Source organism: Episyrphus balteatus, chromosome 1 (genome assembly GCF_945859705.1).
Source record: "Episyrphus balteatus chromosome 1, idEpiBalt1.1, whole genome shotgun sequence".
Lineage (NCBI taxonomy): Eukaryota > Metazoa > Arthropoda > Insecta > Diptera > Syrphidae > Episyrphus > Episyrphus balteatus.
The window spans coordinates 47046141-47070949 of record NC_079134.1 but is presented as its reverse complement, the minus strand read 5'-3'; the positions used below and the strand labels follow the sequence as shown (position 1 = coordinate 47070949).

Below are 24809 nucleotides of genomic sequence, written 5' to 3'. Positions count from 1 at the left end.
CCATCATCACTAGGTTATGGTTTATTCGTTTTATTTATCGATGTCATACTTCAGCTTCCCCGCCTTGTTATCTCTCTGTCAACAGCAGCAGCACGGTCGGCGGCGGTGTTGGTCGGTGGTGGCATGCCTCAAGCCATACAGTAGGTATAAAACTACCGTCTGTCTGACATTCGTGCTAAGCTACATGGTGGGCTAATGGGTTGACAATTACAAAACTTTTTGGAGTTCATCTGCTTTATCCGAATTTTCACTTTTTTATTTTGTTGCTTTGTTTTCACTCTATTTTTTTTTAGTTGTTTATTTTATTATTTTTATTAAATTTATTCAAATTTAATCCATCGTCGTCCGCGCTTTAAACGTATAGCCGTGGTATCTTATTGTTGGCTTTGGTAGTAGAGTGGTTAAGTTTACAAAAAAAAAAAAACGAAGTAATTTGTCGGTATTTAATAATTTTAGTTGTGCCTTGGACATCATAATGAAAGTAATGTCATTACGTCGACGGAATGCACTGTGTGCAATTATTTTGATTATCAAAAGTTTATCATGTGTGTTGAGTGCGGAAGAAGAAGATTATGATGGTAGTTTGGAAGAGGAGGAGGACGATTCGGGGGAGATTATTACAAGGAAAAGTATAAGGGAGGATTCAACGTTGAAAGTTGTATGTTTTTTAAATAAAATAATTCAATTACTTTCATTCATTTGGTTGAATGTGAATTATAAATATGTTTTTTATATACAAAAAAAAGGATAAATTAATTGCAAAATATGGATACGAGTCGGAAGTGCATCAAGTGACAACGGAAGATGGTTACATTTTGAAAATGCACAGGATACGTAATTCAGGCAGGCAACCTGTGTTTCTGCAACACGGCTTGGTGGATAGTTCAGCTGGTTATGTTGTCATGGGACCAAATGTCAGTTTAGGTAAGTTATCTGTTGTTGACAAAATGAAATATAGAAAGTGCAAGTCCTAAAAGACAATTTTATATTTAAAAATATTTTGTGACTTGGCGCCTAGGGTTTCGAATTAGTATCTCATTCAGTTTGTTTGTTTAGCTTGCTTTTGTTATAAAAATGTAAGATACTGTAAGATATTTACTTTTGTAGGCTATATTTTTTTTTTTCATTTGTGAAATCGTGAATTATTATTTAGGGTTTTCCTATTCTCAAATGTATTTTTTTGAATGGGCTATCATTTTTTCTTGAATCTTGTTCCCTTAAATCAAAAGTGATGCTATTTTCTCAATTAACCATTTGCCGTCCGTTTGCCAGTGTTTATTGATATTTTCTTTATTTGTTTTTGTTTAAAAAAAAATTGAAAAATATTAACAAAATTTCGAAAGAATGAAATTCGTCATCAAATTTATTGCCTGTTTTTAAAAATTATCAAAGAGGCTAAATACTTATTCACCATTCTGGTTCTGTCAGGCCCTTATCGGTCAGATTCTTTGCTACTTCATATCGAAGGTTGAGATGTCCTAACCTGCTGGATAAAATTCATTTCATTATAAAGCAATTCAGTATATTTGTATGGCTTTCTCGCTTTTTTCAAATAGTTCTTGATGTTGATTGGTATGTAGCTTCCGATTTCAACGTCGAAACATAAGTTGTCGAAAATCTGTTTTCCATTGAATCAAATAATAAATTAAAAAAATATACAGTGTGATTCAGGAGGAATGTTAAGACGGCAAGATATTTTTGCATACAATTTTCTGTTTTTGCTTAAAAACAAAAAAGAGTAATTTTGAAAACTAAATTAGTGATTAACATAAAATTTTGAAAAAAAAAAAAATTGAATTTAAAATTTTTTTTTTTTAAATTTTGATTTGAAAAATTCATTTTGCAAAAACTGTAACACAAAGGGCCATTTGCTGAATCGAAACTTAAATAAATTTATGTCAAACATAAACTCTTATTTCCTACTTTTTCCTCGGCTTAAACTTACATATAAGGATTTATGTAGAACTTATATGCTTAATTTTTAACAATTTATTTAAAAATTAAATAAGATACCAGTTTATTGGTTTGAAAAAAAAAATAAAGCATATTATTGTAGGTGTAACTGTTGACTTTTAATTTAATATGTATTTTTTTCAACTGCCCCTGCCGACTAAATGGAGGAGAATAGACCCAAAATAACTTACTTGAATAATTTGTTTTTGTTTTGAAAAATGAGTTAGGAACTACTTTTTTCACAGACATAAGTTGTTGATAATTTTGTTCTTCTTCTATTCTACACAAATTGTTTTTTTTTAAATTTATTTTCTTGTCAATTAATCAGTAACAAAAAATTAAAATTTTTTTTTTTTGGCTTTTTCGCCAATTTTTCACGTATTCCGAGGGATATTTGCTAGACAACTAAGATTCGTCTTCAGCATCAACAGAAAAAAAAAAAACAAAAAAAAAACCTAAAGGTAGCCACAAAGAAAAATACAGTGCTGTGAAAAACATTCCGGATTTTTTTGTCATTTTCATCAATTGTCATTTTCATCAATTTATAACACGAAACTGGATAAAAATATTGTTTTAATATTTTTTCTAGATCTTTAATATATCAGTTAAGGAATTTGAACACAAAAAAATGTTCTTTAATACATTCAAAAATTTTTAAAATTGAAAAATGAAGGAAGGTCAGAATTTCGTCAGTGCAAAACTAACCGGATTTTTCAAGGATTTTGATTCTCGGTGTTGAGGTAACGGTTTTAAGCGGCATTTCTGTAAAATTTTTGTTTTTGGTGACAAACAAAGTTGTTAGCTTTGTGAATTGTATAAATTATTTAATGGAATAACGGAAAAAACGCATTATAGTCATAAAATTCGTTACTAAGTCGTAGAACACATTCAAACCGAAATAAAACAAAATGGTATCCCTTTGGGATGTTGTAAATTGCAACGTCAAGTGAGTATGATATTGTCAAAAAGTAGAAAAGAGAAAAATCAGTTGAAGCAGATCACTTGGGTGGATGCCATAACAAAATATCCCTAAAAACTGATAGGCGAATAAAGAGTTCTTTGGTAAGAGATCCGTTTGCGACTTCTTAAACTATTTGTGATTAGCTTAATCTGCCTTCAACATAAAGTACAGTAAGGAAGGGTTTGAGAGATTTGGTCTTAATCTCTTTCCGTTCGGAAAATAGTCATTCTTTAACACTAAACATTGTCTAAAAAGGTAGGCAATGAAAGGATCTTAAGAAACACTTTAAATTTTAAAATAAAAATACTTCATCATGATTGTATTTACAAAAAATCATCTGAATTGCTCGATAACAAACCGGAAAAATATGTTTTTCAATGATAAAAGCAATTTTAAGTTGTTCTATTCCGATTGTAAAATGGCAGCCAGGCGCTCATGTTTGAAACCAAAACAATATGCTCCCCACCGTGCAGCACAGCAGAGGGTCATTGATAGTTTGGGGTTTTTCTAGCTGCATGCTCTACCCCGATACACCAAATCAACAGAATTATGGATCATCTCCAGAATGGAGAGATGTTGAAGTCGATAATGGCTCCATAAAAGGAGAAAGAAATACCTTTACATTGGCTCTTCCTGCAAGTTATAATGCCAAAAATTCTTAAAAGCTCTTAAAAACAGTAATTTGGTGTAGAAAATACTCCTGGCTTAGAATAGCCAGAACAATTATCCGACTTGAACCCAATTGGAAATTTTTGGGCCATCTTTAAGTGACAGGTAGAGAAGAAAAAGCACACCTCATCAATTAACGATCTTGTAGCTTTTAAAAATGACTAAAAGCATATTCCTAGTTCGGTTTTATTTAATGTGTCCAAGTCCAAGCCTCGTTCGTGCCAAGCAGTTTTAAAAAACAAAGGTTTCTGAACAAAATATTAACTTTAAACATAAACATTAATAAATCCGGTTAGTTTTTCACAGCCGAAATTCTGGCTTTACTTCATTTTTCAATTTTTAATTTTTTTGTATGTGTTAATGGTCTTTGTTTTCTGTTGAAATTGCTTAACTGATATATGAATGACCTAGAAAAAATACTAAAACAATATTTTGTTTCAGTTTTGTGTTATAAAATTTTATTTGATGAAAATGACAAAAAAATCCGGAATGTTTTTAGCAGCACTGTATATATGTATATCCAGAACATTCTTTTTTTTTAAATTAAAATGAAATAGGACTTTCATAGAGTTCAAGTTTCTTAAAATTGCTCTTATACTAAAAGTAGCTTAAGCTTTTTAGGGGAAATTATATTGTTTTTGATGACTTTAATCACAAAACGAAGTATGCAATCTGATTTTTGGTATGAAATGGAATATTTAGAAAAAAAATTTTTAGAAAATGTTATATCGGTTTTTTTTTAAATATAATTTTGTTAGTATAAAATCCAATATTATTGAAAAAACAAGATTTTATTTGCCATTTCGAAGAAATAACTAAACAACATTCAAAAACGAAATTTCGAAATATTTCACTAAGACATTTTTCCAAAAATTGATTTTTCAAAAAAAATTGAAATTTTTAAAAATCCAGAAATGTGTTTTTTGAAAATTTTCTAAAATTTAAATATTACGGTAACTTTAATGCTTTTGGATACAAATTTTCGTTGAAAACAGGTTAGACATGTAAGAGACATTCAGAAACCAAAAAAAAAAAAAAAAACGATTCTGTTAATAATAATAATAATACAAATAATAAGTTGAGACTTATTTATTACATTACCTACACTCAAAAATTTTAATCAAAATCCTTAGCAACGTTTAACTTAAGTAAGAAACAATTACTTTTGTTCTCCTTAATTACAATGATTAAGTTCAAAAACTATCTAAAAAATGATGGCACAGATACAAAAAACCGAATTTTTGAATATATTTGACCTGATTTAACCAAAAATACTTGACAAGATACATAAATGGATTATATTTAGTTAAGTTTTATTACATTCAGCTTTAAAGTATACTTTAGGCAATTGCCATAACCTTAGATTCTACCAAAAGCTATTTTCTAGATATTATTAGAGTTCTATTTTCCTCTTGTTTAAGGAATTTCTCAAAAAGCCGAAAAAAAGCATTGTTCAATAGCGGAACTCTATCTCAACACCGCACCTTTCCAGATATAATTTAACACTATTATCGTAGTTTGATTTGCGATAAACATTAGGATGGGTCAAAAAAATGGAAATTCGTTTTTTTGATTTTGTACTTCGAAAACTCGATTGCTAGACACCTCTAGAATATACTCACCAAATATGAGCTCTTTATCTTAATATGAATGTCCTCCACTTTTCAATTTTCCATTTTTACATCAAGCTTCTACTAAAAAAAAATATATTTTTTTGCTTTAACCGTTTAGAAGATATTCGCATCCAAGTCGCAATAAAAAAACTATTGAAATCAGTGGGCGTTGGTTTGGATGCTAATATCTTCTAAACGGTTAAAGCAACCAATTTGATGCCAAGGACGTTTTTGTAGAACATTTAAGCCCTTACAATAATCCATCTTACTAATTTAATAATAATGACTTTTTAGTGAAGCAGAAAATTTTGAAAAGTAAAAAAAAGTTTTTATATTTTTGTTTAACTTTGACCTCTAATATATTTCAAATGGTTAGATTAATAAAAAAAGTTAACAAAACCTTTTTTGTGGAGCAATCTGTTTCCTACAAGAATATGTCATGCGCGTTTGATTATTATAATTTTTCAATTTGTTACAAAATTAAGTACAAAAAACGAATTTTTAAAGATTTTCTCGATTTTTGGACCTCAAATATCTACTAAACGGTTAGATAATTCAAAAAAGTGTTTTTAACCTTTTTTGTAGAGCGCTCAATTTTCTACAAGAATATGTAAAAAAAATGGCTAAAAATTCAATTAATAAAAAAAATTTTTTTTTTTACTAGAAGCTTGATGTAAAAATGGAAAATTGAAAAGCGGAGGACCTTCCCATTAAGATAAAGAGCTCATATTTGGTGAGTATATTTTAGAGGTGTCTAGCAATCGAGTTTTCGAGGAACCAAATAAAAAAAAACGAATTTCGATTTTTTTGACCCACCCTAATAAACATACAAAACGGGCTTACATTTTTTAATTAATATTGTACATATACCTACAGGGTGATTCAGGAGTAGTGTTTTAAAAAGCTAGAGCGTGTAGGTTGGGTCGAGACAAAAAAAAAATCGTATAGGAGGTTGGGGGTCTATTCCCACTCAATTTAAAAAAAAATTGACTTAATTTGGAAAAAAAATTATTAAAAATCAACGGTTATAAAGCTAACGGTTTGTAAAGCTAAAAACTTAGTCTTTTACAAAAAATTCAAACTAAGTCATTTTATACCATAGTTTTTGAACAATTAATTTTAAATCAAAATTTTGAAAAAAAAAATTGGAAAAAAATATTTCAAACTATTTTTTTTAAATTTTGTGTGATTAAGTACTAATTTAAGCTTTATATTTCGATGCTCTTATTTGTTTTTAAACAAAAGAAATCAACTTGCTTAAGTTCTAATTAAATATTAAAAAATGATATTGTAGAACGTTCACTTTACTTTAATCTAAGACCCTATGAAATGACCCCGTTATGATCTACTGACACATGATAAGCCAAGGCACAATGAAATCTTGTACAAATCAATAATTTCCTTCACATAGGATACAATGCAGCTATCAACAAAAATTGTTCATTTAGCATTTATACATTTCTGTAAACTAAAGTTTGTACAACAGCTCTTTTGTTTTCAGCAGGTATATTCTTGAAAACTCTTTGACACGTGATTCTTACAATTTTTATTTTTTAGCTTACCTATTAGCCGATCTCAAATACGATGTATGGATGGGTAATGCGCGTGGCAATCGATATTCCCGCAATCACACAACATTAGATCCAGATGAATCGAAGTTTTGGGATTTCAGTTGGCACGAAATTGGAATGTATGATTTGCCAGCTATGATTGATTATGCTTTAGCAACAACTGGAGCTAGACGAATTCAATATATTGGACATTCACAAGTAAGAAGAGCGATATGTTCTTTTTTCATTTTAAAATGGTTAATGTTTCCTTTTTTCTCAAGGGTTGCACAGCATTTTTTGTTATGTGCTCTATGCGACCTGAATACAACAAAAAAATCATATCGATGCATGCATTAGCACCAGCAGCATATCTCTCTGATACTGAAGATCATCCTTATATCAAAGCAATAGACTTGTATTTTAAGGTACACCTTAAAAATATATCAATTTATAGTTTATTAAGTAATTAACATTAATTTTTTCCCAGAGTGTGGTTGGAAGTTCCATCAGAGAACTTTTTACCGGCGAATTTCGATTCATCTGCAGTGTTACCAAAGAAACCCGAAGAACCTGCATTGAAGCAATATTCACAATAGCTGGTCGTGATGAAGATGAATTTAATGAGGTATTTAATTGTTTTCATAAACTTTTTTTCCATCAAAATAATAATAATAAAATCTTTTTTAGAAAATGTTCCCCGTTGTTCTGGGTCACTATCCAGCTGGAGCTTCAGCTAAACAAATAAAACATTTTGTTCAAATCATTAAAACAAGTCGTTTCGCACCGTACAGTTATAGTGTCTCGAAGAATTTAGCACTTTACAAGGAACACTTGCCACCGAAATATGATTTGTCCAAAGTAACAGTACCAGTTTATTTGTATTATTCATTGAATGATTTGCTCGTTCAACCAAGCAATGTGGAGGAATTGTTCAAGGATCTAGGAAAGCCAGTTTCGAAATATTTGGTACCACATAAAGAATTCAATCACATGGACTTTTTATGGGCTTCTAATGTGAGAAAATTACTCTATGATGAAGTTATACGGAATTTGAGAAAATTAAAATCAATAGAATTAGAATGAAACAGGCTTTTAAAACTGTTATCAATTTATTTAAGTAATACAAAATTAATTTATTTAGTAATTTATGATAGTATTTTAAAGATCTTAGCTTTTGGTATAAGATAAAATGTAGTGCTTTATAAAGAAAATATTAAATATACAAACTATGTACATTAAAACATTGGCGTTAAGGGCTGTAACGGCCTTTTTTTCAACAGAATGGAATAAAGCACTATTTACTTAGCTTGAAATTTACATCACTTTAAAAATATTTAACTACATACTGTTCATTATACTTACCTACAATCGAAAATAATTTTTTTTTTGAAGTTTTTGCTACAGCTCTTTTGTTTGAAGTGATTTCATATAGTCTGAACCTTACTGAAGCAAGATATTCTTGGGCCATTAGAGATATTTAAAAAACAAAGTCTAATTCTGGGGCATTCAAAATAATTAAAATTTCATCCAATTTAACTCAGCAAAGATCATTGCATTAATAAATTAATGTAGTCCAAGATTTTTGAATAGGTTCCAAGAAGACGCCGTTTAACAACATACCTTTAGGCGTCTCTGAAAAACCGTTGTGTTCAAATTAACATTTAAATCAAATTTGCTCCGAAGACACATCTATGTGAGTTGCTACAAGGGGTCTGCCGAATCGGTTGAGTTTGAGGGACGACGAGTTAATAAAGAATATAGTCGTTTAAAAATCTTAATTCTTTGCAGCATATGTAAGGCTACGTTGAAAATTTGAATGGGATGCTGTTATTTATCTTTTTTGCACTCGTTGATCTTAGGCGTTAAAACACTCCACTACCTTCGTGAAGAAGGTACACTCACCTGTGTAGTCCATGTATAGAGTTTTACACTAATGCATTAGAAACACTAGGAGCGCACAGTGATGCCCAGGCTAACATTTGCGTCTCAAAAATGTTTTTTTTTTTTCAAAATTACTGTGGCAGCTTGTATTATGATGAAAATTAATTAAAGAAGAAGAAAAGTTTTGCAGTGCTTATAGGGTTGAGTTTAAGCTTTTTGAATAAAAACTTTCTGCTAAACAACTTTTGAAAATAACTAATGACTTCCAATTAACAGGACTAAAACATTAAATGGTTTTGAGAAATATGTGTTCGTCGAAATTTAATGCTCGTTGGAATAAGGTTATACTGAGCATTTAGGAATTTTTCCTGGCCTGACGTCAGGTCCTCAAGTATGAGAAAAAAAAACACTAAACCAAAAGAGATCTGTGAAAAGACCTCACGTGGGGCATCCGAAAATGCCCCATGTGGGCAACTGGAAATCCCCACGTGGGGCATCTGAAAATGACCCACGTGGGGCATCTGGTTGCTTTAACAATTAAATGTTGATGGACAATGTATAATAATATTCATTTCGCATTTCTTTAAAATTTTTCGTTTCGAAATACATTTTGAGATATTTCAATTTGGGACAACAGCAGCTATGAAACGCTTAGAAAAAAAAAATCATGTGTGCAATTCACACGTGGATGAAGCGAAACCTTAAAAATCATTTTAAAAAAATCGAAAAAATATAACTTTTTTTTATTCCATCACTTTTTTGATATGACAACCTACAATAAATTTTATAACATCTGAAAGCTTATTGTTTCAGCTCAAAATATTTATATCGACCATGTCTATAGGTACAACATCTACAAAAAGAGCTAGAATTTTTAACCCAATTAGCTTTCATAAAAAAAAAAACAAAACAATCAATCTCTTTTCTCTTCTAACGCCATTAAATCCATTTTTTAAAAGGCAACCTATAATAAATTTTATATCATTATTATTTCACCTTTTATATGACATGCCTACAAAAAAAGTAAGTATTTTTTAAAGCCAACCATGTCGAAATTTTATACTGAGATTACGGTACTTCCTCTACTGCTGCTCAAGTAGCACATTGGTGTATAAATTGGTATAAATTCATTAATTTTGGTGTAAAATTGAGAAATTTGAATAAAATGGTGTATTTATCAAAAAAGATGGTATACAAATTATACCATCATCTTTTCTGTGCAAAATTTCAACATTTCTTTCAAGATTCCGTGCAAAAAATACGCCGATATTCAATTGTTTTTATAATACACCATTATTGGTGCATAAAATTATTCGATTCTCAAATGAACCGAAACTTTATATTTTGTACACTCTCTTTGGTGTAGGAAGTACACCTTGTGGACATAAAATTCACCAGACTGCATAAGTGGGAGAAGTCATATTTTTCCATGGCCGCCATTTAAATAATGAAGACAGCGATTAATTATTTTACTATAATAGTACTATATCGGCCTAATTATCCCGCATTCTTACTTTTTTTTCGATTCGTTTATATAATAATAAGAGAACGCTTCTAAAAAAAGTAAAAACAACAAAAAAATTATTATTTTTGAAAAACTGATTTTTAAAATCGAAAAAAAAAAATCATTAATTCATTGAAATTTTTGAGGCGCTCGATTTTTAGACGGGGTAGTATCTAAAATCAGTAGATGGAATTTGTTTCGTTCTTAAATTAGGCACTCAAATTCATATTTAATCATTAGTTAATTGTATTGTGATAGAGAATAATTTATTTTCATTTAGGTATTTCATAAGTAGTGTACATTTTAATTCATCAAACTATTTAAGGTTAAAAAATAAACTTTGGTTCAAATTATAAATCAGAATAATTTAAATGGTGTATTTTATCCATAAATTTATTGTGTATTTTTCAGTTTCAAAGGAATAATTTTTCACCAAAAACCAGTTCAGTTTTTATACCACTAGCTCTATTTATATACCAAAATCGGTTTAATTTTTTAACCAGCGGAGTTTATTATATACATACGAGAAAATGGTATATTTTTTATATTCAAAATGCATATCACGAAAGTGCGAAAAATACTCCAAATATTTTGGTGTATTTTAGACTTTTGTGCTACTTGAGTGGCTGGTCATCGGTAACAAATTTTCACAGGTGTTTTGAGGTATTTTTCAAGTTTTTCAATTAAAGATTATATAACTTGTAGAGCACGTACCGTTATGTGTGATATATTAAATGAAAGGTAATATTATCATGCGTATTAAAGTTAAATAAATTTGTTATGTGCTTTAGATCAAAAGATATAACGTGTTTAGAAAAAACACATCTTTTCACCGTTATCTCAGAATTTTGAATATGAAATTAATTTAAATTTTGCACAATCATAATTTATTTAATTGCCTATCTACTGTATAAATCTCATTCATTTATCTATTAAAACAATAAAGTTATGATCAATTGATTTTTCGTGTCGCTTTTTCGTTTCATCTTGTTTCAAATCACTACGATACTAATAAAGTTTTCACTTCAAAAAAAATTTAATATTCCACCTGATACCGTTAAAATAGAACAACTGAAACAGCAACCACACTTGTTTCTTCAGACACCAAACATCCCTTTAACCACCCGGTAAGGGTAGCTAAAACCTATATTTTGTTCCATTTCAACAACATTCCCACAACACTTTTCACATCAAATATTTCCGTGTTCCGCAAATAATTTTATCGGAATCTCAGGGAAAATCGAAATTATTGCAAACACAGTCGGGGTTGAAAAATATTGACTGGCGCAATAACCTCCGCCATCACCACCACCACTGTAGCGCTAGGCCAAAATATTCATCATCATCATCATCATTACGCTCCGCTCTCTATCATACACATCACACCCATACACATTTCAAGAACTCAGCACGATAGATACATTTCAGTTCTAATATAACTCTTACGGGACTCGGACGGAACGGAATCCAAAAGTGCGACGAATGGTTTGTGTCATCGCCTCAATTTTTCTTTTTTTCTATGTGTTCCAAAGTGAAGAGCATTTTAATGGGAAAAGATTTATCAGATATTAAAATATTGGTGGAGAGAAAAAGGCAATCGTTATTTTAAGGGTAGATCCCGTTAATATTCGTCGTCGTTGGTTGATGTGCAATTTGTTATTCTTTCCCTTTTTTTTCCATCTCTAAAAACAATAAACATATCGGTTTTTATCCTTGTTGTTGTAGTATAAATTTTTGTAAATAATATTCATCCCAATCCGCGACTCCAGTGTTACTGAACCCGAAAATTTACAAAAAAAAAAAAAAAAAAATCAGGAAGATGAAGAATGGTTATTCTTCAACCAGGGGTTAGCGCAAGTCTCGTTTTTTTTTTCCTCCAGTTTTGTAGAATAAATCGATTTTGAGGTTATAATTTCTGGAAGAAGAAGGCTACACAGTGTAAATTTTTTTCATCATCCTCTTCTTCTGCTGTTTCTTGTTCCTTTTTCGAGCAAACGACGAAAAAAAAGGGAGTGGGGTGTGATTGTGCTAAGTTTGCAGTTTTTTTTTTTTGCTTCTAAAATTTTTTGCCATTAGGAAATTAGATTAAATAATGTTGGAAATTTTTATACGAAAATTCAATTGAATTGATTTGATTTTAGCGAAAGAAAAGTGAATGAAAAAAAAAAGTTTTTTCTTAACGGTTTTTCTTTCCAACAAATATTGGGCAAAAAAGTTTGAAAATTAATAAAAGAAAGTTATATACAAAAATGGTTTCCCAATTTTTATTTAAAGTGAGAAATTAAATGAGTACTTTCGACTGAAAAAATAAGGACTTCCGGCAGAGTAAAAGTTATCGATAAAACAGTTTTTTTTTACCTACGACCTTTTTATTGGTCCAAGTTTTTTTTTTATAATGGAGGACGAACTACGTTGCCCGATATGTAAGCAATTATTCGCGAATCCCGTTCTCTTGCCCTGTTATCATGCCCTCTGCCTAGCTTGTGCAATAGACATTCAAGCTGCCTACACACCGGCTGTGGGAGCGGCCACAGCTAATGGTAGCTTGCCCCCAGCGGTAACAGGTTGTGCCGCCAGCCATCACCACAGTCATCATCACCCCAACTCAACACATCACTCATCGACTTCCTCAGCCGCTAGTACTTCCAGTTCGGGTACCACAGAAAGCAGCTCGGACCAGGATCAAGCCGATAAGGTTAGCATTTTTAGCGAAGCAGATTCCGGAGTTGTTTGCTGTACATCAAGACCCGGTTCGTACGTCGGCACTCCCAACCTTCAGGCACTGCTCTTTCCGCCCTCTGGTGGTGCTGTCTATTATCTGATCTGTCCACATTGTCGTAAAGTCGCATTCTTCGACGAAAGTGGAGTTCGAAATTTGCCGCCATACAAGACAATGGAGTCGATAGTTGATAGATTTTGCGCACGCGAAGCTTTGCGCTGTCAAATGTGCGAAACTGATCCGAAAGTTGCTTCCTTGATTTGCGAACAATGCGAAATACGTTATTGCGACGGATGTAGAGAATTGTGTCATCCAGCTCGAGGGCCATTGGCTAAGCATAATTTGGTCAAGCCGACCGGGGCAGCTCAGCAAAGGGAATCGCTGTGCGCTGAACACTCGGAACCGTTTACTTTGTTCTGTTTGAATTGCAAGGGACCGGCTTGTGTGCAATGTGTGAACGAGAACGCTCATCAATCGCATGACGTTCAGCCGATAATACAGACTTGTAAGGCACAGAAGGTGAGTGTTTAGATGAAGATAGTATTTTTTATTGATAAAAATGAGATTAAGTAAATATCAATATTATTTTGTTTGTGTTTGTATTGCCGGTGTTTTGTTGATTAAAAAAAAAACATGATATCGATTTTTTTTGTTTATTTTTCTTCGAATTGACTTTATCATGAAAATTTTATAGTTTGATATTATTTATTTCGTTATCAGGTCAAAATAAATTGAATTGAACTTTTCAATCGAAAGAAAATAAAAAGGTTCTTATGCAAACGTGCCTTTCTTTTAGGAAACAAATAAGAATGTTTTTTTGGACACCTGATGTAATATCAATTTCATTGTAAATTAATTTAAAAATGGTTTTTCAGTTGCACGTCATTTCTCCAAATACAAAAAATCTACTTTAAGTACCTTTACTTGCTGAGCTCTAAGTATAGGTAGATATAACATGTTTATGTGCTTGACTGATAACTGATAAGTGCGTGATGATAACTTGTTTTTACAATCAAGTGTTTTGCGAAGAACCAGGCATCATTTTCTATATATAAATAAAATGTTGACTCAATTCGTCTGTGGACGACGTTTAACGATGCACGTAAGAATATGGTAGTTTACAAAAAAAAGGTTCAAGTTCCATTTGGTAGCATTATTTTTAGTGGATTTGAAAAGGGTGTTTTGTTGTTTTTTTTTTTTTATTGTTCATATTTTATTTGTTTTATTATAATGATCGACATATGAACCCTTTTTCGACTTTCGAGTCAGGTTGCATGGAAATTTGATACTCCCTTTTCGGTGATCACAACAGGTTTTTATTTTATTGAATGAAATAGAGTATTATTAGGGGGAAAGTGTTAAGCAATTAAAATGAAACAAAAGGTTATATTGCTTTCATTGAACAAAAGAATAAAAATTGAATAAGAACTATTTATTATTAAATTGAACAAGAAATTTTTTTTTATAAATAAATCGAATATCAGTACAACTATCCCATAAATAAATTAAAAATAAACAAGATTGGAGAAATTATCTAGAATCCAAATTAATCATAGATACCGATAATGACAACGCGTATCTTTATGAATTTGCGTGTTCATAATGGGTGTGAAATACTGCGAATGAATCTCCGCAGTACAATTATGAAATAAGTTCGCACAAAGTGGAAGGTTTTGAAATAACTTAACAGCAGATACAAATATTTAAATCTAACAATAAAACAAAGAATTTCGGAGCATTTCAGAATTTTTAAGTAATAAGTAATTGACTATGAAGCGATGATGTTTTGGCAATTTTGAATTATTGGCTGCATTCAGGATTTAAAAAAAAATTCATTAAACCTATTTATTATATAAAGCAATGACCTAATTTCCTGAAGAATTGGGCATTTTTCTACTCTCAACAATTCTCACCTAGTTTTGAAAATTATGTTAATTTTCTGGAGCACTGAAGTCATGACTTCATGGAGTAGTTCCGTTCTAATAAACAGTGATTGAGTTTTTTGTATACTTGGCGATTCGGCGATTTGGCGGCTTTCTCCAAATACTGAGCATGAATTTTCTCATCCGGTTTTAGCAGAATCTTATCTGTTATCTAGTCCTTTTCTTCAAGAACCTCAATTCTTCCACCTGAAAGACAGTTTCAGTTCCTCAAAAAGCTCTTGATAATTCGTGAAAAACTCTGTTTTCATTCTATGCAGAAAAAGTAACCAGTTTTTTCAGGCTATGTTCAATAAGTTTTATAGTTTATACAACATAATTTGGGTAAAACCTTAAAGTAACTAGATGGATTAGTGGTAATCCTTTTTCATAACAAAATACATATAGTCGGAAGTCTGAAGATGTACTTAATAAATTATCTTTGGCATATTCAACTTTTTGATGTCCTTCGAACCCCCATACCTGGCTTTCATAACATTAAATTGAAGATCTTGTAGGTATTTGGTTTGGAATGCTGATTCTTTTCTGATACAACTTAGAGCTATTTTCTAATGCAGCTTAGAGCTATTTTGATGTCTTTCAACTTTTCTTGTAGGTGCAGATTGAAAGTTAGTCTTGAAGTCAGAAATATGCCAAGATATCAATACTGTCTCACCAACTCTAAGGACTCCGCTGGTAGGAACCATTTTTTCTCTCTCGTGTAACGCCTCGTATTGTTTTGGAATACCACAATTTTTTATTTTAACGATATGTATGGGAATTCCATTGATTGCAATAATCGGTTTACCTAATTGCTATTAATCATAAGCTGAAATCATATTTGGCATTTCCACTAGCAAAAAAATGTCTTTCGCCTACAAGAAATCTTTGATTGTTGAATGTTATTCCTGCTAGAAGATATTTAAGTAGACCATTCAGAAAAAAAGCTGATAATTACCTCTGTAATTCCTTGGATAGCTCAGGTCTCCTATAAAAAAAAAGTGAAATATGATGTTTTTTTGAAAATTATCCGAAATTCTTCCTGAATTATAAATATGTATTTTGAAAACCCTTTCTCCAAAAACGGCACAAAACTTGATGGCTAATTTTTGTTGAATCAAATGGTACCTGTCTTTCCCAGGAGCTTTGTTGTTCTTCCATTGAAATCTTAGTCTAAAGTCATGGACTTAGCCAGAGATTTTGTCAAGGGTGGGCCAGTTTATATAAATCACAAGATTTATTTTTAACTTATACTTTTACCAAACCGATAATGTTCCATCATTGTCAGCGCAATGTCTCGCAATTAATACGCTCTCATACCAAACAATATTAACAAAGTTATTCGTAATCAGTCTTCGAAGTATAAAAAAAGGTCTTGAGATTGAAAAAAGAACTTTTGAGTAGTGGGTTGCTCTAACCAAGTAAATATACAACCTTTATCTCGAAAAGAGGGTTACTAATCTAGAAGATAAGCTACTCTTACCGAATAGATTGGCTACTTCAGAGTAAATAGACTACTCTGATCGAAAATACAAAATAATAAAGGAGTTTAATGTCAAAAGCTTACCATTGAATCCGATCTCTGAACATGCTGTTATGTTATCTATTCGGAAGAACTTTGTCTAAATGCCAGTACGAGCTAATACAGGACGAAAAGTTCATAGGTAGTGCCGATTTTTGTAGAGTGGGCCACTAAATACATGAAAGACAAAATGCCTAGTTAAAATACTAGTTAACAATAAACCAACTTATTCATCAGAAGAGTTAAACCATGCTGATTTGTTTTCCATTATGAGCATTTAACGACGTTCACATGAACCTTGTACCTATATACATTGTATTTCTATTATCATTATTATTTATAAGAAGAAACTTTTTCTAAAGACACAAGTCATCAATCAAATTTTATTTAAATGTCGGTCAGAGTCAGTTACATTTCAATATTATCTATACCTACATACATTATGCAATCCATAAGACCCTTTTTCAACCATTTTCTGTTTTTTTTTTTTTTTTATTTTTGAGGTTTTACTGTATGTCATTCCAACACGATGTTAATGTCATGCAACAAACTATCAACATTCAACTTAACCGAAAATACAGGATGTCTCAAAAAAAGCGGGTGTCATTCATCTTACAAGTTACAACATTTAGCTAAAAACAATTTTTTCAGTAGACCACCAATGTTGTTTCTTGACACAACCTTCCCCTATTAGTTATTTCTTAGGGATAGGGTTTCCTGAAGAAAAAAAAAAACAAAACAAAACTTTTGCATCAGAATATCCATAAATGATGTAATCCTTTCCATGCTGTGTATAGCATTCAGTTTACTTAGATTTACAAATATTTTGAATTGTTTTGTATAAGTTTTTTTTTTCTTGTTTTCGTTTCGTTCTGGGGTTATTGTTTTTCTTCAATTTACTCCTTTTTTATCACACTTCAACTGAATTTAAAAAATCAAAGAAGAACTAACAACAATTTGTTAGTTCTTGTTGTTCTGAGGAATAAATCGTTAAATCTTTTCCTAATATCTAGCGGAGTACCGCAAGGCTCAATTTTAGGTCCATGACTCTTCTCTATTTACGTGAATGAAGAACCAAAATCCTAACGCCATTGCGGCGAAAATCTTTTTGCTGTAGTCCTTTTGAAAACTGAAAATTTATCAATAAGTTCAAAAATATTCCTCAATTTGATCTCACAATCTCCTCTTCTTTCTGCAAATAATTGAATTTTAACATGAAACTAACTATACCTATGAAATTTCTCACTGCTTTAGGGTGTGAGGCCAATAAACACTCCTAACTTTAAAATTAAGTTAACTCAGTAAATATGTACCTACCCAAGAAATTCCTCTTCAAAGTTGACTTTTTGACATTTTCCTTTTTTGATTCATCCTTTTGCTGTTATAACATTAAATTATAAATCCAATAACCTTTCTTCTTATCACAGAACAGACATTTGAGCACACACCTTCTATGCCACTGCACATAAAATGTCAATATGTGTATTTAATGTGTGTGTATAAAAGATGTTTATAATATTCAAAGCTTCTATAACGAATTTGAAATCAATTTAAATACAAAATTCAATCGGCAATTAATTACGCTATTCAATATTTTGTTTCCCTCCTGAATACACATACATACAAACATTATTTAGCATACCTACTATACAAGTACAAAATTGTTATATGATACATTAACATTAATACCTCTCTCACCCTGACGCATTGTTCATGATATAAGTTCCTTGATTACGGTCTAATTAATTGCTTTTCTTTGATCGCAAAGTGCAAATACTCTTTTTTCTGTTTTGCTGTTTTGTTATTGTGTATATCATTTGAAGACTAAATGCGGCTACTTAGTTGGCTTTACGAGTAGTGAAACCTTATATTTTTAACCGGCATAACTGGAGTGCGCAGAGCATCATCTTCATATGAAACATTGAATGATGATGAGTATGACGGGATGAGTGTGTCTTGAGAACAGTCATTCTTTGCCACAAATATTTAAAACAAAACAAAAAATGCAATTCATATGTTGAGGTATAAGATTAATGTGGTAAATGATATTTGCAAGTAATATCAAGGGGCCAAGAATCGCTTAGTCAAGATCGCTAGTAATTTTGAGGCTATAGGTAAATACTACACCCTTACGTATTTATTGAATACAATTAAGTTAAGGTAATCCTCAACTTACTTTTAAACCCGTGAAATTTTTTTGAAAAATACAAAGTCATCTAAAACGCTCAAATTTTGAGATTTATCGAGTTCTATTTTCACGCCAAATATTATTGTTTTTCCAACCTCCGTTTAGGAGATATTCAAAAAACAAAATTTCCAAATTCACAACAAAAGTTACGCATACACCATAGTGTACTTACTGAAAATTTAAAAGTCGCTAAAATCCCCAAAAATATTTTTTGTTTATCTAAAATTCAAACGACAATCGTTTGTCCACCTCGAAAAATGAATGCAAACCAAAAATCGTCGTTTGTTCAAATTACGTTTAGAAGATATTCAAAAAACAAAATTTCGTACTGCTTGTGATTGGATTTGATATCTGTCGAGTTTTATAATTTTGGCTTTTTTTACTGAAGGTGTTTCCTGCGTATCATGTCGTAGTGCATGCCTGTACAATGTACATATCCTTAAGATCTTCCACTTCAGGGTTGCTAACTTCTTTAGGTGAAATTTTGTGACCGTGAACCAAATAGGAAAACAGTAGGTGATGATAGGCCTGATGAGCTGCTTGTAAAGGAGAAGCTTTATTTTTTGGCTGAGTCCGTTTCTTTTCCGCATTAGTAGATGAATTCGATGAAATGCGAAATTGGATTTTTTCACGGCAGCTGCTGCTTGAGGGTTTTACTCAGATATTTGACGTTATTTTTTTGCTGAAATTTGTGTTCCATCGGGAAGGCTTATCTTTATGTTCCTGCAGTTCCTGAAAGACTACATTTAGGTGTGGAGTTTTTTTTTATACAAAAATGCATCATTTTTGTCATTGGTCGTCGTTGGTTTAGGAGAACACAAGAAATGTTGAAAAGCAAAAGTTGTCCCGAAAGAATTAAAATTAAGTGTAGCTCCTGTTAATAGTCAGATTTCCCATAAAAATCAAGAATGACCTAGAAAAAAAAAATAAAGAGAAGTCACCACGAAAATCATGATTAAAATCACAAGTTGAGTTGGAAAAATTACGGGTTTACGCGTAGAATTAATAAATTATCGGTCGTGCTGAAAAAATCGGGTATTACTTCGAAAAAAACCATTTTCCAAACCGGTAAAATTACTACTTTCTTCGGTTAAAAGTATAGAAAGAACTTCACTCAAGTAGTAATTAAACAATTTAAATCACATATCTCTATTAGGGATGTTGCGGATATTCGCATCCGCATCTGCAAATGCGAAACATCCGCATCTGCAAATGCGAAACATCCGCATGAATTGAGACATCCGCATCCGCCTCCGCATCCGTAATAATCAATGCGGGTTTTCATGCGGATGCTGATGCAAAGAAGTTGCGACAAGAAAGAAGTTGGGCCAACCGGCGAATGGCGCATACCCAATGGGAGTCACACCGAGTATGAGTCTGTGACTGATTTTTTTCAGGTAAAACACAGAAAAAATGCAAAAGTCTTAATTATTATAGCCCGTTTTCACTAGAGCCCAAACTAGATAATTTTGCAAATTATCTAATTTCGAATCTCAAATTTCAAATTTTTAGAATTTGGATTTTTAGAAGCTTTCTTTCCGGAAAAAAAAAGGGCCAGTGCTAGTGAAGTCTTAAACGATAGTTTTTACCCACTGTGCAGTTTTCCTAGGGAACAATTATATAGTAGCGCGGGCTTAATTAACCAACCTCTGTGTAACCGACTTGATGCAGAGAAGGTGGCGGTATTACTTTTTATTAATTCTAATGCACCTATTTTTAATTTCTCTCACTAAACACAAATAATAAAAATGTTGTTTATAACTGTATATTGTATTGGTTTCGTGTAAAAATGTTTTAATCAAAACTAACATTACGATGATGGAGAAGTCCGAAAAAGTGGTTTTCGTCATGACGTCCGTCGGTCTGTGCGTCGGTGCGTCGTCACAAAAAGCTGTACATGAAGCTGCAGCCTAAACGGGTTGAGGGATTTTCTTGAAATTTGGTACAGATGTTTTTTTTATAATTTCCAAGGTTGGTTTTTTTTTTGTTTTTTTAATATCTCGCTTTAAACGTATACCTCCCATACAAAGTTTTGGAGTTATTGCAACTTTCTCGAAAACGGCTCTAACGATTTTGATTAAATTTAACATACGTAATGCTGTTTGCAGTTCTAACATAACTGCGTTTTTAGTTTTTCTCAAAAAATGCGGATAGTGAAAATATGACATAAACTCTTTTTTAAATCGCGGATGTCGGCTCTTCCCGTACATCTTAATGGAGTTATTGCAATTTGCTCGTAAATGACTCTAACGATTTCGATTAAATTTTACACAAGTAATGTTATACGTAAATCTAACGTAACTGCATTTTTAGTTTTTCTCAAAAAATACGGAAAATTGAAATATGACTTTACATTTTTTTAAATCTTTGATGTCGGCTCTTCCCGTACACCGTTAATAAGTTATTACAATTTTCTAGACTAAATTTGACATACATAATGTTTTAAGTGATTTTAATATATGTAGCTTATTGCGTTTTTTGTTTTTGTCAAAAAAACACAAGTAACAAAAATATGGCGTAAGAAAAACTAAAAAAAAATAATTTCGTATTTTTGCATTTCTTATGAAATTCCTTAAAAAAATCAAATTTTAACTAATTCAAAATATTTTTTTTTTTAATCTTTGACATAAAAGCTACTTTTATCATAAGAGCAAGTACGTGCGGCCCCAGTCGTGCATTTTATTTTTTGTTATTTTGAAGAAAAATAAAAAATTAAAAAAAATTTAAAAAAAAAATGGTTAATGCTGGGAATCGAACCTGACTGTCATGCACCGTACCCTTACCCTCTAGGTCAGTTTTTATAAAAATAATAGTGCCAATAAGGCAATCTTTTAGTTTTAAGTTGTATTTTTTTTCTTTCAGTGTAGGGGCATTTAAACTCGTATTACTCGAAAAGGGGAAAAAAGGGAAAACAACGCGCTATTATTTCGAAAGGTAGGACAGTATTCTTGATTTGAGAACTTAAATTGTAGAAGGCACTCGAAGGCAAACCAACTAAATCTCCAATTAACTGAAAACTAAGCTAAATAAAAATGGTTAAAAATGCTTCGCTTACGAGCCCCATTACAGTAAGCCTTAATGTTATTTAACAATATAATTTATGTTTTTAGGAAGTATTAACCTTCTCCTTTAATATCCATAATAATTTAATATTGTTCACAATTTTTTAACATCCGTTATCACTATCCCATGTTCACACCTTTTAACTGTACATTTTTTTTATATATTGACTTTGAATGGCTATTAAGAAATGAAAAAAAGGTGTAACCGTCTAACTTTTTTTGGTTTTGGTTTGATTGGAGATTTTAGAACATTGTTTAATCATTGGATTTTAAAAAACTGACATTTACTTTTTTATTTTTGACCTATAGCGGTGCCCACTGCCACTGTGCTTTGGTAGAATTGATAGTTTGCCCGTATAAAATCACGTAAGGCTTCGGAAAAAACTCGAGATTCCCCTTAAAAAATCACGGTTTACATCGCAAAAAAAAAGAATCCTTTCTACAAAATCGCTGGTGGCACAGATTAAGTCAAATTACTGCTCCCTTTTAATAACAGATTTCCCAAATAAAATCACGGATAGCTCTGGTAAATCGCGGATTCCTCCGCTTTTACCACCACGAACTTTAAAAATTGGTTTGTTAAATGTAATTATTTTTATTTTGTAATTGTATTTTTTTTAGATTTTCATAAAAAAATTTAAATACGGTAAAAAATCACAGTTTTAAATCACAGGGAATAAAAAATCACAATCATAGTCAATTGATTAGCGGATTCTCATATAAGTCCTATAGTCTTAAAACAAATAAGACCGGAAAGATTACCAAACAATACGTGTTAAAAGGCATTGTTTCTGCAAACAGAGCTTGTTCAGGTTTTATAACACAAGAAAATAAACTCTCATGAAGAATAGATTTAAACTTTGTTTATTATTGGGGTTAGGACTAATGAACATGAAATGTCAGACAGAGGAATTTGGAATCCCCAAAAAAAAAAACTGAAGCACTGTGGAAATATGAAATGAAACAGTAGGTACGTGTCCAAGCATCCTTATGAACTTAAAGTGAAAAGGCTTCCCTTAAAGCTAAGAACATTTATTTGTGTGTTTCGATATTCTACTGTAAATTTAAAAAATCTCATGTGCACTAATCCCGACTTTTAAGGCCCAACATGGTTTCGAGGTCCTTTTTGATGACAAGTCCAGAGCTCAAAATTATAACGAATGTTTTCATATAATAGCTAAATTTTTACCGAAAAAGAATAAAAAAATTGAAATGAATATTTTATTAGATCGGCGAACCCCACATGCGGAGCCGTAGTGTGAAGCAGTAAAGTGGGAGAGTTGTGACCCCATCCGAGATCATGACTATCGTCGATAATGGAGAAGAAGAAGAAGAATATTTTATTAGATACGAAACAGGAACTATGTATTTCAGAAAAATCTTAACGTAAAAATGGGAAAAGTATCGGTGAAAAAAATATAACAAGTTTACTAGAACTATTAAAAATAGTTTATTCCAATTAGGTTGGTACTTTTTCCATATATTTTTTTAAGATTTAAAGATTTTGAAAGTAAGATGATATTTCATCCTAACCGAACGCCCCCGGACTCAATTCGAATACTGATTGCAATACCAACAGTTGTGATTGTCCCCCAAACCAAAAGTGTTTTTATAACTTAAACGATCAGCCCCTATGTTTCAAATTGATTTGATAACATTTATCCCCATCTATAAATCCCACAATAATCAGATTTACACAGAATTGTTTGTGTGTACTTAAAAAATTTCTGGCAAAAGGGAATGTGATGTGATGACAATAGTAATTAAAAGGTGCAACAACAGCACACTTTCGAGTAAAATGCACTTGGGCTTGGGGTGCAAATGCAACAATACAAAACACACAAAGCATAATAAAAATAAATCGAACAATAACAGGAAGTATTGAATAGTATAGTACCTATAGAGTATCTGTTCCTTGTTGTTCCCATTAACAGATGTTTCAGTTTCTCTGTCCTCTCTCTGTGGATTTGAGAATGGTGCAACAATACAAACAGCTGTCTGCAGCAGGAGTGTATCATCATTTTCGGATGTGGCACGGGCGGGCAATGGCACCGAGTACCGATACCGAACTGAACAGTGGAACCGCATGCTGCTGGTTATCATATCATTGATTTGTATGTCTGTCTGTCCTGTCATGGGTCCCCTATCTTTGTTGATTTTTTGGTGAACACGCCTTTTCATTCGGTTTGGCTCATTTGCAATGATTTTATTTATTAGCACGTCTGAGTTTCTTTTATCTTTAAACTCTTTATGATTGATGATTTATGAATTAAATTAATAAAAGGAGTTCTGAGGATTTATAGTTTATGCAATCCATTAACTATTTTTTTTATAAAGAAGGGTATCCTTTAAAATGACAAAGTATTAGAAGCTACTGTCTAAATGACTAGATGGATTTTAATAAAATTGAGTTTAAAAATTCTTTTTGACTGTTCAATTTTCATTTAGTACAATAATTTTCAACTGTTACAATTTTTGTTTAATTAAATTTCTAGTAGACATAGGAGTACCAGCTTGAGTTTGTTGATTTCGACCTAACCGGTACTGAAGGCATCATTAGAATGGTTTTTGAAAATGACAATGCAATGGTTATCGGAAAAAATCGGCTATTGAATAACGAAAAACTAAAATTGTTTGGAAAGTATTTATGGATCAAAATAATGGAGGTGGCAAAAAATAACTTTTTTTTCTTAAAAAAGACTACTGAAAGTAACTAAAAAAATAAACAGACTGATTTAATTTAAAAAAAAATGATTTTTTAATACAAAATTGACTTAAGTGAATTAAAACTTTTTTTTATTTTTTTTAAGAGAATAAACTGGGCTTTAATAATCAGTGAGCAAAATTAATACTCATTTACGTGTTTTTTTGAATAAAATCATATGAAAGTGAAAAAAACAACTTAAAACACGAAGAAAATTGGGTTCGATGCAAAATTGCGGAGAAACGGTTGTACGCAGAAAAAAAAAGTTTTGAAAACTGTAACAAATTCTTGATTGGTTGTAAAAAAAATCTTTCAAATCAGACGAGTTTTGGCAAAGATAAAGCCAGTTTAAGGAAAGAAGAGCAAAAATGATTAAAACCGTCATAACTCGAAAACGGGACGAAAATGAGAAAATTACCTCTTAAGTTTTTCGACTTAAAATGACCTCAGGAATCCATGGTTTTCATTTGGGGCGGTGACTGTGGGACACCCTGAATAATGATTAAAAAAAAAAATCCGAGGAGGGGGGAAAGAATTTTAAAACAAAAAATGCATTTAAAAAAA

At 31.4% G+C, this 24809-nt stretch overlaps 2 protein-coding genes across 4 annotated transcripts in view; both read left to right on the top strand.

The window, feature by feature from the left end:
* The first annotated feature begins 157 nt into the window (after positions 1 to 157).
* LOC129906404 (lipase 1-like) lies at positions 158 to 7911 on the top strand. The gene is made up of 6 exons (XM_055982159.1): positions 158 to 658; positions 747 to 924; positions 6754 to 6965; positions 7028 to 7171; positions 7234 to 7371; positions 7434 to 7911. Exons 1-6 carry the CDS (start codon positions 476 to 478, stop codon positions 7827 to 7829), a joined length of 1251 nt encoding a protein of 416 aa, XP_055838134.1. The 5' UTR covers positions 158 to 475; the 3' UTR covers positions 7830 to 7911.
* A 3661-nt stretch (positions 7912 to 11572) lies between these two features.
* Positions 11573 to 24809, top strand: part of LOC129905139 (E3 ubiquitin-protein ligase TRIM9) — a 29828-nt gene continuing 16591 nt past the window's right edge. For all 3 annotated transcript variants that reach the window (XM_055980541.1, XM_055980540.1, XM_055980539.1), the window contains exon 1: positions 11573 to 13369. In XM_055980541.1, the coding sequence (XP_055836516.1) occupies positions 12527 to 13369 (843 nt within the window). In that variant the 5' untranslated portion in view covers positions 11573 to 12526. The remainder of the gene's footprint in view (positions 13370 to 24809) is intronic.